Here is a 21636-nt window from a genome sequence, read left to right on the forward strand (position 1 = left end):
ATCATCCTCTGCTAATTCTGCCATCTACAAACAGACTGCACCATCAGGGATATATTTCCCTTCCCACCTCTATCTGTGTTCCACAGAGACCATTCCCTCCGCGACTCCCTTGTCAGGTCCACGCCCCCCACCAACTCACCCGCCACTCCCGACATCGTCCATTGCCACTGCAAGAAGTGCAAAACCTGCGCCCACACCTCCTCCATGACCTCCATCCAAGGCCCCAAAGGATCGTTCCACATTCAACAGAGATTTAAGTACTTCCACACGTCATCTACTGTGTCAGTTGTTCCTCTACATTGGGGAGACAGGATACCAACTCACGGAACGTTTCAGAGAAAATCTCTGGGACACACGCGCTAAACAACCTCACCACCCTGTGGACGAACACCAACTCCCCCTCACACTCTGCCAAGGACATGCAAGTCTTTGGCCTCCTCCACCACTAAACTCTTGTCACCCAACGCCTGAAGGAAGAACACCTCATCTTCGGCCTTCGACCCTCCAACTACACGGGATCACTGTTGATTTCACCAGTTTCCCCATTTCCCCTGCCCCCACCTTATCCCAGATTCAACCCTCTAACTCGGCACCGCCCTCTTGAACTGGCCTACCTGTCCATCTTCCTTCCCACCCATCTGGTCCACCCTCCTCTCCAACCTATCACTATCATCCTCCCCCTTCATCTACATATCGCATTCACAGATATCTTGCCCCCAGTCCCACTCCCCTCCCATGTATCTCTCAGCCCCCTTGGACCACACCTTCATTCCTAATGAAGAGTTCATGCTCAAAACGTCGACTCGCCTGCTCCTTAGATGCTGCCTGACCAGCTGCGCTTTCTCAGTGCCATGCTTTTTGACTCTGATTTCCAGCATCTGCAGTTCTCATTTTCTCCTGTTTGTGCTAGCAGCCCATGTGATGATAAGGCCTGCTGTGTGGGGTTGTATCTTAGAATCCCTAGAGTTAGTGAAAATAGCCCTTCAGCCCAACAAGTTCACACTGGCCCTCCAAAGAGTATCACACCCACACCCATTTCCCATTATTCTACATTTACCCCTGACTAATGCACTTAGCCTATATGTCCCTGAACACAATGGGCAATTTAGTGTGGCCAGTTCACCTAACCTGCACCTGACTGTGGGAGGAAACCAGAGCACCCAGAGGAAACCCATGCAGACACAGGGAGAATATGCAAACTCTACACAGACAGTCACCAAAGGCTGGAATCAAACTCAGGTCCCTGGCGCTGAGAGGTAGCAATGCTTACCACTGAGCCACCGTGCCAATAAGGACGTGGGAGCAGGTGGTTGGGCTCTAAAATTATTGAGCTCGATATTGATTCCTGAAGGCTGCAGAGTTCCCAAGCAGAAAATGAGATGCTATTCTTTCAGATTGCGCTGAGGTTTGCACGAACACTGCACCAAGCCTGAGACAAAGATGTTGGCGAGGGAACACAGATGATGTGTTGAAGTGACAGATACCTGGAAGTTCAGGATTATTTTTGTGGACAAATATAGGTGTTCTGCAAAGTGTCAGCATTGTCAGCAGTGAATATAGTAGACTAGATTAAGTGAAGAGCTGAAAACGTGTTGCTGGAAAAGCGCAGCAGGTCAGGCAGCATCCAAGGAGCAGGAGAGTCAACGTTTCGGGCATGAGCCCTTCAGGAATGAGGAAAGTGTGTCCACAGGCTAAGATAAAAAGGTAGGGGGAGGGGCGTTGGAAATGCGATAGGTGGAAGGAGGTCAAGGTGAGGGTGATAGGCCGGAGTAGGGGTGGGGACGGAGAGGTCAGGAAGAAGATTGCAGGTTAGGAAGGCGGTGCTGAGTTTGAGGGATTTGACTGAGACAAGGTGGAGGGAGGGGAAATGAGGAAACTGGAGAAATCTAAGTTTACTCCTTGTGGTTGGAGGATTCCTAGGTGGATGATGAGGCGCTCTTACTCCAGCCGTCGTGTTGCTATGGTCTGGCAATGGAGGAGTCCAAGGACCTGCATGTCCTTGGTGGAGTGGGAGGGGGAGTTGAAGTGTTGAGCCACAGGATGGTTGGGCTGGTTGGTCCGGGTGACCCAGAGGTGTTCCCTGAAATGTTCCGCAAGTAGGCAGCCTGTCTCCCCAATATAGAGGAGGCCACATCAGGTGCAGCGGATGCAGTAAATGATGTGTGTGGAGGTGCAGGTGAATTTGTGGCGGATATGGAAGGATCCCTTGGGGCCTTGGAGGGAAGTAAGGGGGGAGGTGTGGGCGCAAGTTTTGCATTTCTTGCGGTTGCAGGGGAAGGTGCGAGGAATGGAGGTTGGGTTGGTGGGGGGTGTGGACCTGACGAGGGAGTCACGGAGGGAGTGGTCTTTTCGGAACGCTGATAGGGGAGGGGAGGGAAATATATCTCTGGTGGTGGGGTCCGTTTGGAGGTGGCGGAAATGACGACGGATAATACGATGTATGTGGAGGTTGGTGGGGTTGTAGATGAGGACCAGTGGGGTTCTGTCCTGGTGGCGGTTGGAGAGGCGGGGCTCAAGGGTGGAGGAGCGGGAAGTGGAGGAACCGCCTAGGAACCCTCCAACCACAAGGGATGAACTTAGATTTCTCCAGTTTCCTCATTTTCCCTCTCCCCACCTTGTCTCAGTCAAATCCCTCAAACTCAGCACCGCCCTCCTAACCTGCAATCTTCTTCCTGACCTCTCCGCCCCCACCCCCACTCCGGCCTATCACCCTCACCTTGACCTCCTTCCATCTATTGCATTTCCAACGCCCCTCCCCCAAGTCCCTCCTCACTACCTTTGATCTTAGCCTGCTGGACACACTTTCCTCATTCCTGAAGAAGGGCTGATGCCCGAAACGTTGACTCTCCTGCTCCTTGGATGCTGCCTGACCTGCGCTTTTCCAGCAACACATTTTCAGCTCTGATCTCCAAAATCTGCAGTCCTCACTTTCTCCTCGTGGATTAAGTGAAGTCCAAGTAAAGTGCTGCTTCACCTGGAAGATGTGTTTGGGATCTTGGATCTTGACGACGGAGGAAGTAAATGGACAGGTGATACACCTCCTGCGGTTGCGAGGGAAGGTGCCATTGATCTATGGGGGTATGTTGAGTGTGGAGAGGAGTGGACCAGAATGTCCAGAGGGAATGGTCCCTGCAGAAGGTTGACAAAGGAGAGTGTATTATGTGTCTATTGGTGGCATCTTGCTGAAGGTGGCAAAATGGAGGTTAATGGTGCTTTGGATTTGGATGCTGATGGTATGGTAAGTGAGGATCAATGGGACCCTATTGCTATTATGGAGGGAAGAGAAGACGTAAGGGAAAAAATACGGGAGATGGGTTAAACATAGCTGAGGGCCCTGTCAATCGGTGATGGGGAATCTTCAGTTGAGGAAGAAGGTAGACATTTCAAAGGCCCCTTTGTCAAAATAGACATCATCTAAACAAGTGTGGCAGAGATGGAGAAACAGAGAGATTAGACTAGAGTCCTTAAAGGAAGCAGGTTGTGAGGATGAATAGTCAAGCAACTGTGGGAATCAGTGGGCTTTTAATGAATATCAGTGGCCAGCTTATCCCCCACAAATGGAAACAGTGATTTCAGGGAAGGGAAGGAATGAGTTAGAGATGTGCCAGGTGGAGGTGACAGTGGCATGGAGATTGGAAGCAAAGTTAATAAATATTTCCAATTTTGGATGAGAGAGGAAAGCAGCACCAATGATGTCATTGATGTACCTGAGAAAGAGTTGTGGGTGGGGCACCAATAGGACTGGAATAAGGAATGTTCTACATACACCACAAAGAGAGAGGCACACTGGGGCACATAGCTGTCCCTTTGACCAGAAGAAAGTGAGAGGAGTTAAAGGAGAAGTTGTTCAGAGTGAGGACGAGCTGAACCAGGCGAAAAGGGTGATGGTGGATGGGGACGATTCAGGCCTTTTTTTTAGCAGAGAGAGTCCGGAGACCACCCCGATGAGGGATGGATGTGTAAGGGTTTGCACATTCATGGTGAAGAGATGGCTGGAGCCAACGAACTGGAAATCCTGAAAATGATGCAAAGCGTTAGAAGAATAGTGGATGTAAATGGGATTGGACAAGAGGAGAAAATATCGAGTCGAGTTAGGAAGAGATGAAATCTGTGGGGTTTGAACTGATGAATTTGTTCAGGATAGTTTTTGTAGCAATATATTAGACTCCATGGTTTCAGAGCTTGTGCTTTTTGAGACATAGCCTAACTGAAAAGAGAGAATGAGTAAGAAATGGAAATATTTGGTGTCGAAGGGGGACTGACACTGACACAGACTGTAAACAATCTCTCAGAAGACTGAAATCTTTATAGAATAAAAAAGGATACAGGGGTTTCCAAACTCACCAACAGTGTCCTTGTCCAACTTTGTGGCATCATTATTTTTGTAAATAACTGGGATTTTGGAACTTTTTTACTGACAATAGTTGCTAATCTTTACCAAGATTGGAATTGGTAGAACCACAAGGGGGCAGGCCATACTAAATTTCATAACAAGTAATGAGCCTGATTTGGTTAACAGTCTGACAATGCATGAAGATTTGTCTAGTGGCAGTCATAAAAGACAAGTTCATCTTTAGACACCTTTGAAATACAATGGTGCAGTAGTGTCCCTAATTCTGAGTCAGGAGGTCCAGGTTCAAGTCCCATCTCCTCCAGAGGTGTGTAATAACATATCTGAACAGGTTGGCTAAAAAAAAAGACAAGTTCAACTTTGTTTTTGAAAACAGAAATACAAAACAGTTACTCAGATTTTAGATTTGCGTAAAGATGACTCTAATAGAATAAGGCAAAGGCTGTCCTCAGTAAACAGGATGAATTTGTAAATAGCTAAATCAACAGAAAGCCAATGGAAGGTGTGCCAAAAAAGATTAATGTGATCCAGAACCATTTTATTTTTCTAAGGATCGAGCATTCTACTTGCCAGTCAAAAGACGGCCATAAACGATAAGAAAATGTGGAGATGCCAGTGTTGGACTGGGGTGGGCAAAGTCAAAAATCAAACGACACAGGTTATTATCCAACAGGTTTATTTGAATTTACAAGCTTTCAGAGCTCTGCTTCTTCCTTCAGCGTAGTATGACAGGGAGGAATAAGCCAAAGTATTTATAAGCAAAAAGTTAACAACTTTAAAACTAGCTGCCTTTACTGAATCTTTTAATCAGTTACGAGATAGATTGCTGAAAAAAATGCTAAATCCAGATTCCTTTCAAGTCTTTGTCCCTAGCTAATTAAAGGTTTTGTCAAGGTACAAGAGGTGATATCTCAGGTTAGACAATGCAGTTTAGGTGTGAGGTACCCCTTAAAATCTGTCTATGTTTTAAGCTGAGGTGTGGTTTTAATTTTTGACAGAATAGAGTCTTGAATAAAATAATTCCCCCCACCCCACGTTTTGTGTGTTTTTTTGACAGAAAAGAATCTTGAAAGAAATAATTCCCCCCAGTGAGTGTGTATGTGAGAGCGTGTGCATGCATTTGAGAGAGAGAGTTGTGCAGGTGTATGGATGTGTGAATGTGCGTGTGGGAGAGGGTCTGTGTGAGTGTGTATGAGAGAGTCTTGTTTGGAAATATATAGTGTAGTGGGATTATTTGTAGTGTGACATGAACACAAGATCACGGTTGAGACTATCCCCGTGGGTATGGAACTTAGCTATCAACCTCTGTTCAGCGATTTTGCATTGTTGCATCTCCCAAAGATTTTTGAGGACTTTGAGGTCGCTCACTCGAAGATCGAAGGCTGAATATCCTCGACTGCTAAAGTGTTCCCCCACTCGGAGGGAACCCCTCTGTGTGTTGATTATTGTGCAATGTCCATTCATCCATTGCTGTCATGTCTGCATGGTCTCACCAATGTACTATACCTCAGGGTATCCTTGCCTGCATTGTATAAGATAGACGACATTGGCTGAGTCACATGAGTATCTGCCGTGTACATGGTGAGTGGTGCTTCCATGTGTGATGGTAGCATCCATGTTGATGATCTGACATGTCCTGCAGTGGTTGCCATGGCAAGGTTGTGAGGTGTTGTGATTGATGTTGTCCTAAAGGCTAGATGGTTTGTTGTGAACAATAGTGTGTTTAAAGTTCACCTGTTGTTTGAAGCTGAGAAGTGGAGACGTAAGGAAGGTTGTAGCAAGACATTCATCGTCATCCATGATGTGTTGAAGACTGCGAAAAACATGGTGCAGTTTCTCCGCTCCAGGGAAGTACTGGATGATGAAGGGTCCGGTATCTGATCGTATCCCCTGTCTGTTTTCTGAAGAGGTCATTACGGTTTTTCACTGTGGTACTACGGAATTGGCGATCCATTAGCTGAGCATCGGATCCTGTTCTTATGAGTGCATCCTTCAACATCCTCAGCTGTCTATCACATTCCCCTCCATCTGAGTAGATCCTTTGTATGCGTAGACCTTGTCCTTTGGGGATGGCTGTTTTAATATGTTTAGGGTGGAAGCTCAAGACATGTAGCATCATGAAGTTATCCATAGGCTTGCAGTAGAGTGTGATGCTGAGGTGTCTGCCTTTGTTGGAGATGTGTGTGACCAGGGCAGGTACTCATGTGACTCGGTCAATGTCGACTATCTTATACAATGCAGGGAAGGATGACCTGAGGCATGGTACATTGGTGAGACCATGCAGACACTACGACAATGGATGAATGGACACCATACAATGATGAACACACAGAAGGTTCCCTCCCAGTGAGGAACTCTTCAGCAATCCAGGACAGTCAGCCTCCAATCTTTGAATGAGCAACCTCCAAGGCAGACTTCGAAATATATAACAATGGAAAATCACTGAGCAGAGGTTGATAGCTACGTTTTGTATATGAGGATGGCCTCAACCGTGATCTTGTGTTCATGTCACACTACGGATAACCCCATCACACTATATACTCTCACACTTGCACACTTACACAGACCCTCTCACCCACAAAAATATTCATACATGCACTCACATATACACACGCACGCACATACACTCACTCTCTCAAGTGCACGCACACTTTCTATGTCTCTGTCTCTCACACACACACACACACTCTCTCTTATTCACTTACTCACTCACTCACTCACTCTCTCTCACTCACAGTCTCTGTCTCTCTCTCTCTCTCTCTCACACACACACATAAACACACACTCTATCTCTCCCACTCTCAAAAATTCTCTCTCTCTCACACACACACACACACACACAGACACTTCATTCAAAATTCCTTTCTGTCAAAAAAATAAAATTGGACCTCAGTTAAAGTGAATAAGTGGGACCTCACATCTAAACTGCATTGTCTAACCTAAGATATCACCTCTTGTGCATTGATTAAAACCTTTAATTATCTAGGGACAAAGACTTGGCAGGGATCTTAAGTTTGCACATTTTTTCAGCAGTCTACCTCCTAACTGATTAAAGGATTCATCACGGGCAGCTAGTTTTAATGTTGTTAACCTTTTGCTTTCAAATACTGTGTCTCATACCTTCCTGTCATGCCATGCCTGAGGAAGGAGCTGAGCTCTGAAAGCTTGCAATTTCAAATATACTTGTTGGATTATAACCTGGTGTCATTTGATTTTTGAGAACAAAGGCAATCAAAAATTAAAAGGAAAAGCATACAAAGATGTAGAAACAAAGATACTGCTGTTTGAGGGAACTGCAACAAAGGTGACAAAATAAACCATAAAATCTTCATGACTTGAATATGATAAATTTGCAAGGAATATTAAAATTAAAGCCAAAAATGATAACTACGTTAGAAACAAAAGAGTGTGGTGGGGCAACACGGTCCTGTAAAAGCTGATCATGATATATTAAATGAAAACTACAGTTTAGAGATCGTATTGAGTAATTTAAATAAAGCACTAGATGAAAAGGATGTCACGTTGTACATTGTCAAGGTAGCTAATGTTGAAGCAGGATCAGGGGTTGCTGAAACTATATTAATAAAAATAACAAAAATGAATTAATGAAATAATGACACTAAAAGGCAGCAATTCCCCCCTGTTAAGTCATGTTGGATGATGACCAGTTAGGTCATGCTGGATGAGAGCACTGCAGGTGCCCTAACTGTCTCTTGACTCAAGAATCTTCCTTTCACATATTCTTCCACTATTTATGAAAATTAGAGAGGGAAACCTGGGAATTAATAGACCAATTGACCTCACATCTGATGTCAGAAACTTGGAAGTATGTAATTAAGAAATCAGCAACTAAATGCTTTTCCAATTTTCAACTGACAAGAAAGAGCAAGTATGCATTTGTAAAGTATAGATCATACCTTATGAACCCAGTCAAGTTCTTTGAAGATGTGACTAATATAGCAAATAGGGATGTTATTTATATGAGTATCCAGAAGACACTCAGTAAAGTGTTTCATTTCAAACTGTTAGCTGAAGTTAAAGCAAGGTTTGTGAAGGTTTGTGGTCCATGTTGAGGTTTAGAGTGTAGGTTTGCTCGCTGATCTGTAGGTTTGATATCCAGACATTTCATTACCTGGCTAGGTAACATCATCAGTGGCAACCTCCAAGTGAAGTGAAGCTGTTGTCTCCTGCTTTCTATTTATATCTTTCTCCTGGATGGTGTTTGTGGTGATGTCATTTCCTGTTCGTTTTCTGAGGGGTTGATAGTTGGCATCTAGATCTATGTGCTTGTTTATGCCGTTGTGGTTGGAGTGTCAGGCCTCTAGGAATTCTCTAGCATGTCTTTGCTTAGCCTGTCCCAGGATAGATGTGTTGTCCCAGTCGAAATGGTGTTTTTATTTCATCCGTGTGTAGGGCTATGAGGGAGAGGGGGTCGTGTCTTTTTGTGGCTAGCTGGTGTTCATGTATCCTGGTGGTTAATTTTCTTCCTGTTTGTCCTACGTAGTGTTTGTGGCAGTCCTTGCATGGAATTTTATAGATGATGTTGGTTTTGTCCATGGGTTGTACTAGGTCTTTTAAGTTTGTTAGTTTTTGTTTGAGAAGGTTGGCAGGTTTGTGTGCTACTAGGATTCCGAGGGGTCTCAGTAGTCTGGCTGTCATACATCAACACCTACCAAAAGGTGCTGCTAGACCCCACCCCACAATTAGGAAATAAAAATTACATATCTCCTAAGAAAATTACACAATTCTGGACAATTAAACAAGACAGAATTCCAGAAAATGAAACCCGACAAGACCAACATCCTACGATTCTACGGATTACCAAAAATCCATAAACCAGGAGCCCCCCTCAGACCCATAGTCTCACTACCTGGAACACCAACTTACAGACTGGCCAAAGAACTACATGCAAGACTGAAATACCTAGTAGAAGAGTCACAACACTCCATCCACTCCACCCAGGAATTCCTAAAAATCATCAAAAACACCAAAATAGAGGAAGACGAAGCAATGATCTCATTCGATGTAACAGCACTGTTCACCTCCATCAACATCGACCTGGCAAAGGAAACAATCGCCAGACTTTTAGAACAGACCATCAATCACATTACCAACAAAAACATCATGAAGCTAGTGGACCTGTGCCTCACCACCCACTTCACTTTCAACAACATAGTCTACAAACAAACCAACGGCACACCCATGGGATCTCCGCTATCAGGATTCATAGCAGAAACGGTAATGCGAAGGCTAGAACAAACAGCCCTACCAATCATCAAACCAAAAATCTGGGTTCGCTACGTAGATGACACTTTTGTCATCACAAAACGAAACACGATAGAAGAGACACTTAACATCATCAACAACACCCTCACAGGCATAAAGTTCACCCAAGGAGGAAGAAACTGACAACAAACTCGCATTTCTGGACGTCACAGTAGAAAGAAAGGACAAGGGAGAATTACAAACCTGCGTATACAGAAAACCGACAAACACTGACCAAATATTCAACTACACCAGCAACTATCCCAACACACACAAATGAAGCTGCATCAGAACACTATTCCAACGAGCCACCACACACTGCGGCACAGACGAACTTCCAAAAACAGAGGAGAACCACCTATACGACATATTCAAGAAGAACGGATACTCAAAAAACACAGTGCGCAGATTCCTCAAGAACAAACCACGACAAGCAGACAGAACACAGCCAGAAACCCTAACCATCTTACCATACATCAAAGAAGTTTCAGAAATGACAGCCAAATTACTAAGACCCCTCGGAATCCTATTAGCACACAAACCCGCTAACACTCTCAAACAAAAACTAATGAACTTACAAGACCCAGTACAACCCATGGACAAAACCAACGTCATCTATAAAATTCCATGCAAGGACTGCCACAATCACTACGTAAGACAAATAGGAAGAAAGTTAGCCAACTGGATACATGAACACCAGTTAGCCACAAAAAGACACGACCCCCTCCCCTCATAGCCCTACACACGGATGAAAAAAAACACCATTTCGACTGGGACAACACATCTATCCTGGGATAGACTAAGCAAAGACATGCCAGAGAATTCCTAAAGGCCTGGCATTCCAACCACAACGCTATAAACAAGCACATAGATCTAGATGCCAACTATCAACCCCTCAGAAAACGAACAGGAAATGACATCACCACGAACACCATCCAGGAGAAAGGTATAAATAGAAAGCAGGAGACAACAGCTTCACTTCACTTGGAGGTCCCCACTGATGATGTTACCTAGCCAGGTAATGAAACGTCTGGATATCAAACCTACAGCTCAGCGAGCAAACCTACACCCTGAAGTTAAAGCTTATGAACTTGAAGATGAACTACTGACCTGGTTAGAAAATGTCATAAGTTTTAGTAGACCGAGATTAGGAATAAGGGGCAGGATATGATTAGTAGTGTCTCAAAGGGAACTGTAAATGTGTCAAGAAGTTACCATATTTATATATTCATTATTAATAACTTAGATGATTATTTATAACTTAGAGTTATAAGCAACATAGATAGAAATATAAAATTACAAATATTATTAGATAAAATAAATCCATGACAATTAGATTTCAATATGGACAAATGTGAAGTTTCATTATCTGGTAGAACAGAGCTGGTCTATGTAGCCTACTCTTGTTCCTTTGTTCAAGTTGGTGCAGCATACAACTTCAGTGCCTGCAGTATCTAAGCCATGTTGGGAATTTGCAGTTGTTTGATATGAACAAGTTGCATGCAGTCCCTCCAACTGTATGCTGTAAAGAAATTGAGAGTGAAGGAAATGAGATGGTAGAGATCTTTCATATTAGATAGCAATTGCTTATGTCTAAACTTTTGCTGTGCATTTTCTTCCAGCTCAACTGGGAAAACCTCCATTTTATGAAGAGTGGTGGTTTCTGGTGGTGATGGCTCTATGCAGCCTTATTCTCATTCTGCTCATGGTATTTGGACTGATCCTACATGGACAGAGCAAGAAGTACAAGAACAATACTGGTAAGATATTCACCGGCTTGTAGAATGGAAACTTGTAATAATCAACATTGCTTCAAATTTTACAAATTCAGAAGTGTCTCAGAACTCTTTGTTATTCAACTGAATATAAAGGTAATGCAAAACTTGACAATCTCAGTGTCTGTTTACAATGTCATAGTCTGGTGGGCATTAATCATCCTCATCTTGGTATATTAACATCTATTTCTAATCTCCCCTTTTAAAGTCCTCATAAGTAACATTGTAACCCAACTCTGCAATTGCCTGTTTAAATCCATTGAATTTCGTTTCCATCACATTCAATGCATCACGATTATTCTACACAGAAGTCATAAATGTGATTGATACAAACAGAAGTGTGAGTTCTCAGCAATGTTGGCAATTCATCACTCTGTCCTCACTGGTGCATTGTCCTTCCATAGTTCCACTCCTGTGCTAATGGAATTAATACATCTACTTTCCAATGTGCAGAGTGAATCCTAACAAAATCTTGCACTCTATCCTTAGCTCCTTGATATTCCTCACATTGACTGTCCCTTAGGGGCATTATCTGAAAGTATAATAACTCCTTCTGTGGTTACAGTAGATGCCCCTGTGTCCTTACAGAGATGGAGGAATCACTTTTACAACTTTCTAGTCCTCTGGCACCTTCCCCTTTTCCAGGGCTGACACAAAACTTGCAAGTATCGTGAACCAGGAAAGAAATAAACTTCAGGAAAACATAGAGAGGCCGATGGAATGAGTGGGCATGTGGGATGAGACTTAATGTAAAGAAGCATAATTCAATACATTTTAGTAGCAAGAACAGGGGGAGGCAATACAAAAGACAAGATATAAGTGTAAATGGGATGCAGGCGGAGGATTCTTAAGTACAGGCAAAAATCATTGATGTCAAAACAGACTGAGAAAGGGATTAATAAGGCATACCGAATTCAGGGTTTTATAAATTGTGACATGGACTACAAAAGCAATGAAGTTATGGTGAATCTTTATTAAATACTAGTCTAGCCTCAACTGGAATGTTGTGTCCAATTGTGATCACCATCCTTCAAGGAGGATTGAAAAATTATAAAGAGAATGCAGGAATTATTTATGAGAATGATTCCATTAATGGGACATCTCCATTACATGAATAGATTTGAAAAGCTGAGATTGCTCTGAGATTTCTGTTTCTGTTTACTCAAGTGATACCAGGAATGCGGAATTTTAGATACAAAGAAAGATTAGAGCAATTGGGCTCATTTGCTTTGAAGCAGAGAAGATTAAGAGATTAACTTATTGAGGTGTTCAAAATTCTGAACAATTTTAACAGAGTAAAGAAGGATATTATGTTTCTACAACGTGCTATGTCAGTAACTAGGGTCACAATTTTAAGATTGTCAGCAAGAGACCTAGGAGATGAGGAGAAACTTCTTTACTCAGAAAGTTATTAGGATTTGGAATGCACTGCCTGGGAGAGTGATGGAGGCAGATTCCACATAGGGTTACAAAAGGGAGCTGGATATATATTGGGAAGTGATGAATTTCTAGGGCTATGGAAATAGGACTGGAAAATGGGACTAGTTGGGTAGCTTTTTCTGGAGCCGGTACACACACGATGGGCCGAATGGCCACCTTCTGTACTGTAAAATTCTATGAATAGAAGATTGAGGAACTTGAAAGAGGTTTTCAAAATCACAAGGGGTCTAGAGTGAGAAGCTCAGGAGAAACTTTCCTTTGGCAGAAAGGAAACCAAGGATGCTGACTTAGGCTGAGTAACAAAAAAGAAAGTGCCTTGAAGAGAATACTTTTTTTCATGCGGTGGTCAAAATCTGGATGGACTGCCTGGGAGTCTGAGAAAGATTCAATCATAGTTTTTAAAGGAGATTGTATTATCTGAATAGAAAAATAATGCAGGCCTGGAGGGAAATGGTGGGAGACTGGGACTAGGTGACTTGTTCTTGAAGACAGTCAGTACAAATGTGATAAGCTGAATGGTCTCTTCCTGTGCTATAACATTCTGTGATTCTATGTTTATGACATTAACGACCAATTTTACTTCTCTGTCACTGTCTGTGATGCTCTTTGTTACTCCTGTGAAATTGCAGTGGAGCAGGACCAAACACATTATGTTCACCTCTGACAAAAAGTATTTACTGAGGCTGAACTCAGTGAGTTTGAAATTCAGTATCCCAATTCATCCTCAAAATTGTCAGCTTCTTCTATAACAGTGAGATCTATTTCTATCCTTTGCAGATTTAAGCTGAAACCCAAAAAGCCACTCCAGGCTTAATATCTTCCCAGCTTCCTCACCGACATTCCAAGCTGTACCTTATATAAACTGCAATTCAACCAGATTTCTACTTGTCATATCTTGTTCTTGCTAAGTCCTTTATCTAAACAGTCATTTCATGGCTTCCAGACTCCAAGAACATTGTACTCAAAGGCTATCCTTGCTTTCAAATCTCCCCATAATCTTTCTCATATTTGTCTAATTTTTACCAACTCATCCCAGTTTCCACGTTTTGTGCTTATTGTATGTCCTCCTCCCTCCAGTCCAGTATTTCTGACCTTCTACGGCCTTGCCCCTTAACAAGCTTTATAGTATCGCTTTCCTCCTTTAAAAGTCTCCCATTTGACTTCACCTTCACCTACATCCCAGAACTTGTCTCTTGTATCCTCAAACAGGTTCTTAAATTTTGCTTCATTTATGATTTCTGTTGTAAATAATTTATTTGTTAGCTTTCCAATTTTTATTCCATGTACATCATACACATTAGTGTGTTAAATGATTATTTGGATAGAGATGGTGTGCAGGGATATGGGAAAAAGGTAAGAGGTTGGAACTGGATAATAGAATAGCTGGAGGCACCATGGGCCAAATGGCCTCCTTCTGCACCTTAACAATTCTGGTATTCTATGATATACAACACTCAGAAAATCTGCTGCAGTTGTGAAAATTGTTTCAAAATAAAGAGAAGAAAGGCAGTTATGTTGAGTTTTTTTTCCCCTCAGTGGGTACTAGAAGTTTACAAGTATGCCATTATTAAGCAAATAGCAAATAAACTTTGATTGGCCTCAGTTTGTGGTTACTTAGAATAATTGGACTTTGTGGCTTTGAATGCAATATATAAACAGCTCCTTTTAACTGCAGAAAGTATATTGCACAATCTATATAATGGCCTTGTCATACGACAACATTTTATTTGATTCACTATCGACAATTCCCATAATAAATTGTTATTTTACAAATCTTCAAATCAATGCCCCTTTCCATTGTCATTGTGTCCTTTAAACTAAAAGCACTGAAGCTTGTTCTGTAACTCTTAATTTTTGCTTGAACCCGGTTTTATTTCCAATCGTATGTTTTATTTGGACAAAGCCATAAGTTTAAACTTACACTAGAGTAGAAGTAGGACTAGGTTTTCTCTCCATTAATTATAAATGGGCCATAAATCAAGTTTTTTTGTGTTATTTAGCAACAAAAAGCCCTTTCTTTATTTACTGTAGCTATTTTGTGCTTTAGGTAAAAGTAGTACAAATGTGGAAGAAACTCTCACCTTAGATAATGGAGGATTTACTTCACTGGAACTGAACAGCAGACATTTAACTGTCAAGAGCAATTTCTGTAAGAAGAATGGCAGCAAGTAAGTATTGTCACCAGACTACAGCTGAGTTTTGTTTGTGTTTAACTTACTTTTATTGCAGTTTCTACAGTTTCATGCTTTGGAAGGTGCAGGACAGGGGTTCTCTGAATAAAAAACTGAATATGTTCGAAATACTCAGAGGAGGTATTGCCACACCTATGTAGGGAGGAATTTAATCATTGAGGCATAGGTTCCAACAGTGACAGGAGGAAATGCACACCATTTCTGGTTGTGTGTTTGGAGCTGGCATACTCCAGAATTTCATGGTAATTTTAAAGATTGGGGATGGCCACACAGCACATGATAGATCATGTGACTAGACTGGGCAGCCTGGAAGTGACCAAACCCATTAACAGGTGGAGCTCTGGTTGAATTCTGAAAGAGCTACAGAACAAGCCACATGGGAGGAAACTAGTCAGCTGCGGGGTGGGGGTGGGGGTAGTAAATTTGGAAGGTTTGCGTCCTTCCTTGTAGATCAAAATCTCCTTCTACCACCCATCATTCAATCCTCATAATTCTCTGTCATTTCTTGAGATCCAGCTCCTCACTCACTCATCAATAACGTGTTCAGACTCCCTGCTTATTACTCACCCCCTGCCACACCCCCACCCCTCCTTCCCCTACTCTCGTCACCTTTTTCCTCCATGTTCAAGAAACACAGTCACTTACTTCGGATCAGAATGTTATGTTTAGCCAGTCAAATGGCAAGAATTTCTGGTTTACCACTAACTTAATATTGAAGATGTGATGATTTGGAAATGGCGATGTTCAACTGGTGTGTACAAAGTTAAAAATCACACAACACCAGGTTATAGTCCAACAGGTTTATTTGGAGGCACTAGCTTTAAGAGTGCTGCTCCTTCATCAGGTGGTTGTATGAAGGAGCAGTGCTCCGAAAGCTGGTATTCCAAATAAATCTGTTGAACTATAACCTGGTGTTGTGTGGATTTTAACTTTGAAGATGTGAGGTTGTGATTGAATGAGTAAGCATAGCATGCAAACAAAGGGAAAGATGATGCAGCCACTGAACACCATGAGTCTCAAAATGCTACTACATTACTACCTTAAACTCAACCTGCCATCAAGAAGCCAAGATTCTGACTCTTATGTCTCATAGCCTGCTATGATTTTCACTCCCAGTGGCTCCATTATATTGGTCCCAGATGTTTTAAGTCAGTAGATTTTCATTATTTTTCAGTGTCCTAACATTTAATTTGACTTGAGGTAAAAACTGCCCAAAGCATTGAAGCACCTTTTAAACAAAATCAAAATAGTGAAGCAACTACAAACATGGAAGAAAAGCAATAGGTGTGGGAAATACTAATCAGGTCAGGCAGCAGTTCTGGCTAAAGGTCACTGACGTGAAGCATGAAGTTATCTTTCCTCCTGATGCTGCCTGATCATTTTTGTTTTTATGATCTGCAGATTTTTGTGTCACTTGCAAAACCAGCATTTGCTGCCCAACCTAACTGCTGCAGTCCCTGTGATGCCAGTACATCTGTAGTGCTGTTGGGAAGGAAGTGAGGGGATTTCAACCCAGCATCAGTGAGAAATAGTGATACATTTCCACATTAAATGCTATTTAACTTGGAGGCAATATTCCTATGCATTTGCTTCCCTTGTCCTACGAGTTGGTTGAGGTCAAATATTTGAGAGGTGCTGTTGAAGACTTAGCAAGTTGCTGGAATGTATAGACGATGCACTTTGCAGCCATATGCCAGTGATGGAGGGACTGAATGTTTAAGGTGCCCCTTGGGTTGCCAAGCAAATAGTCTGCTTTGCCCTAGATGATGTCACTGTTTTTGAATGTTGTTAGAGTGGTGGGAGGTGATGCTGTAGTGGTATTGTCACTAGTAATTCAGAGAACCAGGTGATGTTCTGGCAGTCTGGGTTCAAATCCCACTGCAGCAGAAGGTGAATTTTATATTTAAAGAAAAGAAAAATTTGTAATTAAAAGTCTCATGATCAATTGTTATAAAAATGCAACTTCCCTTTAGGGAAGGAAATCTGCCACCCTGACCTGTTCTGGCCTGTATGTGACTCACATCAGTGTGGTTGACTTTTAGCTGCCTTCTGAAATAGCCATCAAGCCACCCACATGTAACAAACCACTAAAAAGTCTCAAAGGAATGACACTGGACAGGTGATCAAGGCATTGAAAATGATATTGGCAAACTTGGCCCTCCTAACAACTGATGTCTGGGGCTAGTGCCACCATTGGAAGAGGCATCACACAGATTAATCAGACGACAGGCTAACATACTCATACTCACAAAATTGTACCATGCACCAGATATCACCATCACCATCCCCACATATGTCCTGTCCAACAGCAGGTAGTGCACGGCAGATTCTAGATCCCATGAAGCCTCATGGCATCAGGTCAAATCTGGGCAAGGCAAACTCCCACAGATTGGCATTTTTGGCTCCCCTGTCAGCTGATAAATCAAGTCTCCTCCATGTTGAACACCACTTAGAGAAAGCACTGAGGTTAGCAAGAGACAGAATGTATTCTGGGTGGGGGACTTCTATTCCGTCACCAAGAGTGGCTCAGCAGCACCATTACTGACCAAATTGATGGAGTCATAAACAGCAGCAAAATCATAATCAAACACAATCTGTAACTTCATGGCTCAGCATATCCACCACTCGCCTACTTTAATGAAAAGTGCAGAAGGACACGCCAGGAGCAGTGCAAAGAGAAGCTACAGCCAAACAACAAAAAAAAGAAGCAATAGACACAGCTAAGTAATTCCACATCCAAAGGATCAGGCCTATGCTCTGAGAGCCATCACATTCAGTTGTCGATGGTGATGGACAATTAAACACTCACTAGAGGAAGGTTTTCTTCTTTTTCATCGTCGTCTTCATTTTCTTTGTCTTCAATAATGGGGTAGCCCAACAGTGTACAAAAGGTAAGGCTGAAGTCATTTGCAACAGTCTTCAGCCAGAAGCTCCAAGTGGCTGATCCATCTCTACCACCTGGTGTGGAGATTTCCAGCATCACAGTCTTCAGCCAATTCAATCCATTCCACATGAGGCACTGGATACTGCAAAGATGATTGGCCCTATCACCACTGCAATGGTCCTGAAGACTTATATTCTAAAATTTGCCATGCCCATGCCAAGCTGTTCCGGTACCACTACAACACTAGCATCTATGTTACGATATGGAAAATTAACCTGGTATTTCCTGCACACAAAAAGCAGGACAATTCCAACCCAGCTAGCTTCCATCCCATCGGTTTGCTCTCAGTTATCAGTAAAGTGATGGAAGGAGTCATCAAAGTGCTATCAAGGTGCATTTGCTAAACAATAAACTGCTCACTGACACTCAGTTTGGGGTCTGCCGACACCATTCAGCTCCTGACCTCATTATAGCCTTGGTTCAGACATGGACAAAAGAGCTGAATTGCTGATGTAAGGTAAAAGTGACCTCCCTTGACATCAACCTTACATTTGACCAAGTGCAGCATCAAGGAAAACTAGCAAACACTGGGAATCGGAGGAGAGACTCTTCATTGGTTGGAGTCATTTCTAGCACCAAAGAACTTGTTGGAGGTCAGACTTCTCAATTCCAGGACATCTTAGCAAATGTTCCCCATAGTAATTTCCCAGGCCCAACCATTTTCATCTGTTTGAACAATGACTTTTACTCCATTATAAGGTCAGAATTGGGGATGTTTGCTGATGATTGCTCAATGTTCAGCATTGTTTGGGACTCTTCAATTACTGAAGTAGTCGAATCCAATTGCAGCAAGACTTAGACAATATCTAAACTTGGGTTGACAAGCAATTTGACAAAGGAAAGCCAGCAGACATGATCTATTTAGATTTCTAGAAGGCCTTTGACAAGGTGCTGGATAAGAGGCTGCTAAATAAGATAAGAGCCCATAGTGTTAGGGGCAAGGTACTGGCATGAATAGAAGATTGGCTGACTGGCAGAAGACAGAGAGTAGGAATAAAGGGGTGGTGTTCAGAGTAGTAGCAAGTGACTAATGGAGTTACCCAGGGATCTGTGTTGGGACCACAACTATTCACGTTATACATTAATGATCTGGACAAACTGAAGGCACTGTTGTTAAATTTGCAGATGACACAAAGACAGTTGGGGGGGAATAGGAATATTGAGAAAACAGGGAGCCTGCAAATGGACTTGACCAGGCTAGGAAAGTGGGCAAAGAAAGGGCAGATGGAATACAATGTGGGAAAGTGTGAGGTCATGCATTTTGGGAGGAAGAATAGAGGCATAGACTAATTTTTAAATAGGGAAAGGCTTTGGAAATCTAAAGCACAAGGAAACTTTGGTGTTCTCCTTCAGGATTGTCTTAAGGTTAACATGCAAGTTCATCTGGCAGTTAGGAAGTCAAGTACAGTGTTAGCAATCATTTCAAGAGGGCTAGAATACAACAACAGAAATGTACTGCTATAAAAGGCAGCATATTCCTGGAAATACTCCACCTGTAAGTTCCTTTCCAAGCTACTCATTATCCTGATTTGGAAATATATTGCCATTACTTTTGTGTCACTTTTTCAAAATTCTGGGACTTGCTCCCTGAAAACACTGGAAGTGTGCCTTTAGCAAATGAACTGCACTGATTCAAGAAGACAGATCGCCAGCATCTTCTCGAGAGCAGGTTGGGAGAGACAATAAATGTTGGCCCGGCTAGTGAAGCCCACGTTCTCTAAAGGAATAAAAAAAAGTTGCTGCTATCATCCAGGCAAGTGGAAAGTATTCCATCACACTCCTGACTGATGCCTTGTATTTGGTGGAAAGTTTTTGATGAAACAAGAGGGGAGTAACTTGCCAAAGAATTGTCAGCTCCGTCCTCTTTACCAGAGTATCTATGTTTCTCTTCCAGTTGAGCTTCTTGTTGACATGAACCCGCCCTAATACAAACAACCCAAGCCAGACTGTTAATTTTGGTAAAGCTGTTGAGTGTCAAGGGGAGATAATTACATTCTTCATGGCAGCCTGACACTTGTGTGGTGCGAATGTTACTTGCCACATAAGCGCATATATAAATGTTGTCAGGCGATGCTCCATATGCAATTGGATTGCTTTGTTACCTAGGATGTTGGAAATAGGACTGAACACTATTCGCTCATCAGCAAGTCATCACTTTTGATCTTATGATAGAGGGAAGGTTATTATTGAGACAACTAAAGATTGAAGGACCTAAGACATTGCCCTGAGGAATTCCAACAGCAATATCCTGGGTTGAGATGATTGACTTCTGACAACTGAAACCATTTTTTTTGTGCCAACTATGATTCCAAACTATGGAAATTTTCTCCATTTCTATTGACTTCAATTTTATTGAGGCATGTCTATGCCACATTCATTGATGTCAAATTCAGTCATCCCCATATCACCCTGCAATTAGCTCACGTTTGTGTGTTTGAATGCTTAAATATAGCCTTCAACCAAGTGTCCCCGGCAGAACCCAAGGTGAACAATGATATTTGGTGAGGTTGTTGGTGAGTAAATGCTGCTTGATTTGGACTGTCAATGATACCTTCCAAAACTTTGCAGCTGATGGAGAGTAAACTTATTAAGCAATAATTGTAGTTGAGTTTGCCCCACTTTTTATGAAGAGGATATTACTAAACTAATTTCTATTTTGTAGTGTAGGTGACATAGCTATACAGGAACAACTTATTCTGGAGCACAAAAGTCTTCAGCACTGTGGACAGGATATTGTTGGGGCTTCTAGTCGCTGTGCTCAGCTATTGTATGATATCACTTGGATCAAGGAATTTCTGTTTGTATTTTGAAATTATTTTAAAACCTAGTTTGACAACACAGTGAATCTTTTCTCCAACCAAAAAGAAATGTTTTAAAACATCGCCAATATTATTTATACAGGTCGTTCTGTTATAACTCACATTTCGTCAACACAAATGCACTGCAAAGTGATTGATGAATTGGGGATGCTGTTTCTACAGCACAAACTTTTAAAGTGTGTGTTAGCTGTAATGCAATTACAGCACCAACACTTTAAGCGCTGTTTCTAAAGCACAGTTTTTCTGTAATGTGGGTTGCACACGAACACAACCATCATGCTATAGAAAAACAGACTGTATATCATGCTGCAATAGCAAATTAAACCACACTTGTCTATAGTCACCACCTAGCATAACTATGAGCAAAAGGTTTAGCACTGTATTCTAAAATGGTATTTTAATGTGACATGATTATTAAAACATAAAATGACATTTCAAAAGTGTTGATTGAAGGAGATGTTGATATTTATAATTTTTTTTTTCCACTGTGTTGCAAGGTTTCCACCCAGGCCCAGTCCAGGAGGGTTACGCTATTCTGATGAGGATTTATGTAATAACTACAATGGAATTGTGCTAACAGAGAGCACGACTCTGACAGAGAAACCCACAGAAATATCAGAGTCAGAGGTAATATTCATTCCTCCATTTAGTTTTCTGTTTCCTGAGAAAAGCATACCACAGCCCAACCAGTGAAGGAACATAGTCACAATGTAGGCTTTTATTTCTGCCCTCAAATACACAGTACTATCTGCATGCTTACACTTTGAGTGCTGCAACTTGCAAGTTTTATAAGGAGAAACGGAATCATTGTCAGTCCAGCTTTTGTACAAGTACCCACAAGATTGCTGAA

The 21636-nt window shown here is 42.2% G+C and overlaps 1 protein-coding gene across 1 annotated transcript in view; it reads left to right on the forward strand.

Moving 5' to 3' along the window:
• Nucleotides 1–21636, forward strand: part of sdk1a (sidekick cell adhesion molecule 1a) — an 827262-nt gene that overhangs the window by 803738 nt on the left and 1888 nt on the right. The window contains exons 42-44 of the mRNA XM_060840817.1: nucleotides 11239–11376; nucleotides 14879–14999; nucleotides 21284–21413. Of these exons, the coding sequence (XP_060696800.1) occupies nucleotides 11239–11376; nucleotides 14879–14999; nucleotides 21284–21413 (389 nt within the window). The remainder of the gene's footprint in view (nucleotides 1–11238; nucleotides 11377–14878; nucleotides 15000–21283; nucleotides 21414–21636) is intronic.

Source organism: Hemiscyllium ocellatum, chromosome 20, assembly GCF_020745735.1.
Source record: "Hemiscyllium ocellatum isolate sHemOce1 chromosome 20, sHemOce1.pat.X.cur, whole genome shotgun sequence".
NCBI classification, from domain to species: Eukaryota; Metazoa; Chordata; class Chondrichthyes; order Orectolobiformes; family Hemiscylliidae; genus Hemiscyllium; species Hemiscyllium ocellatum.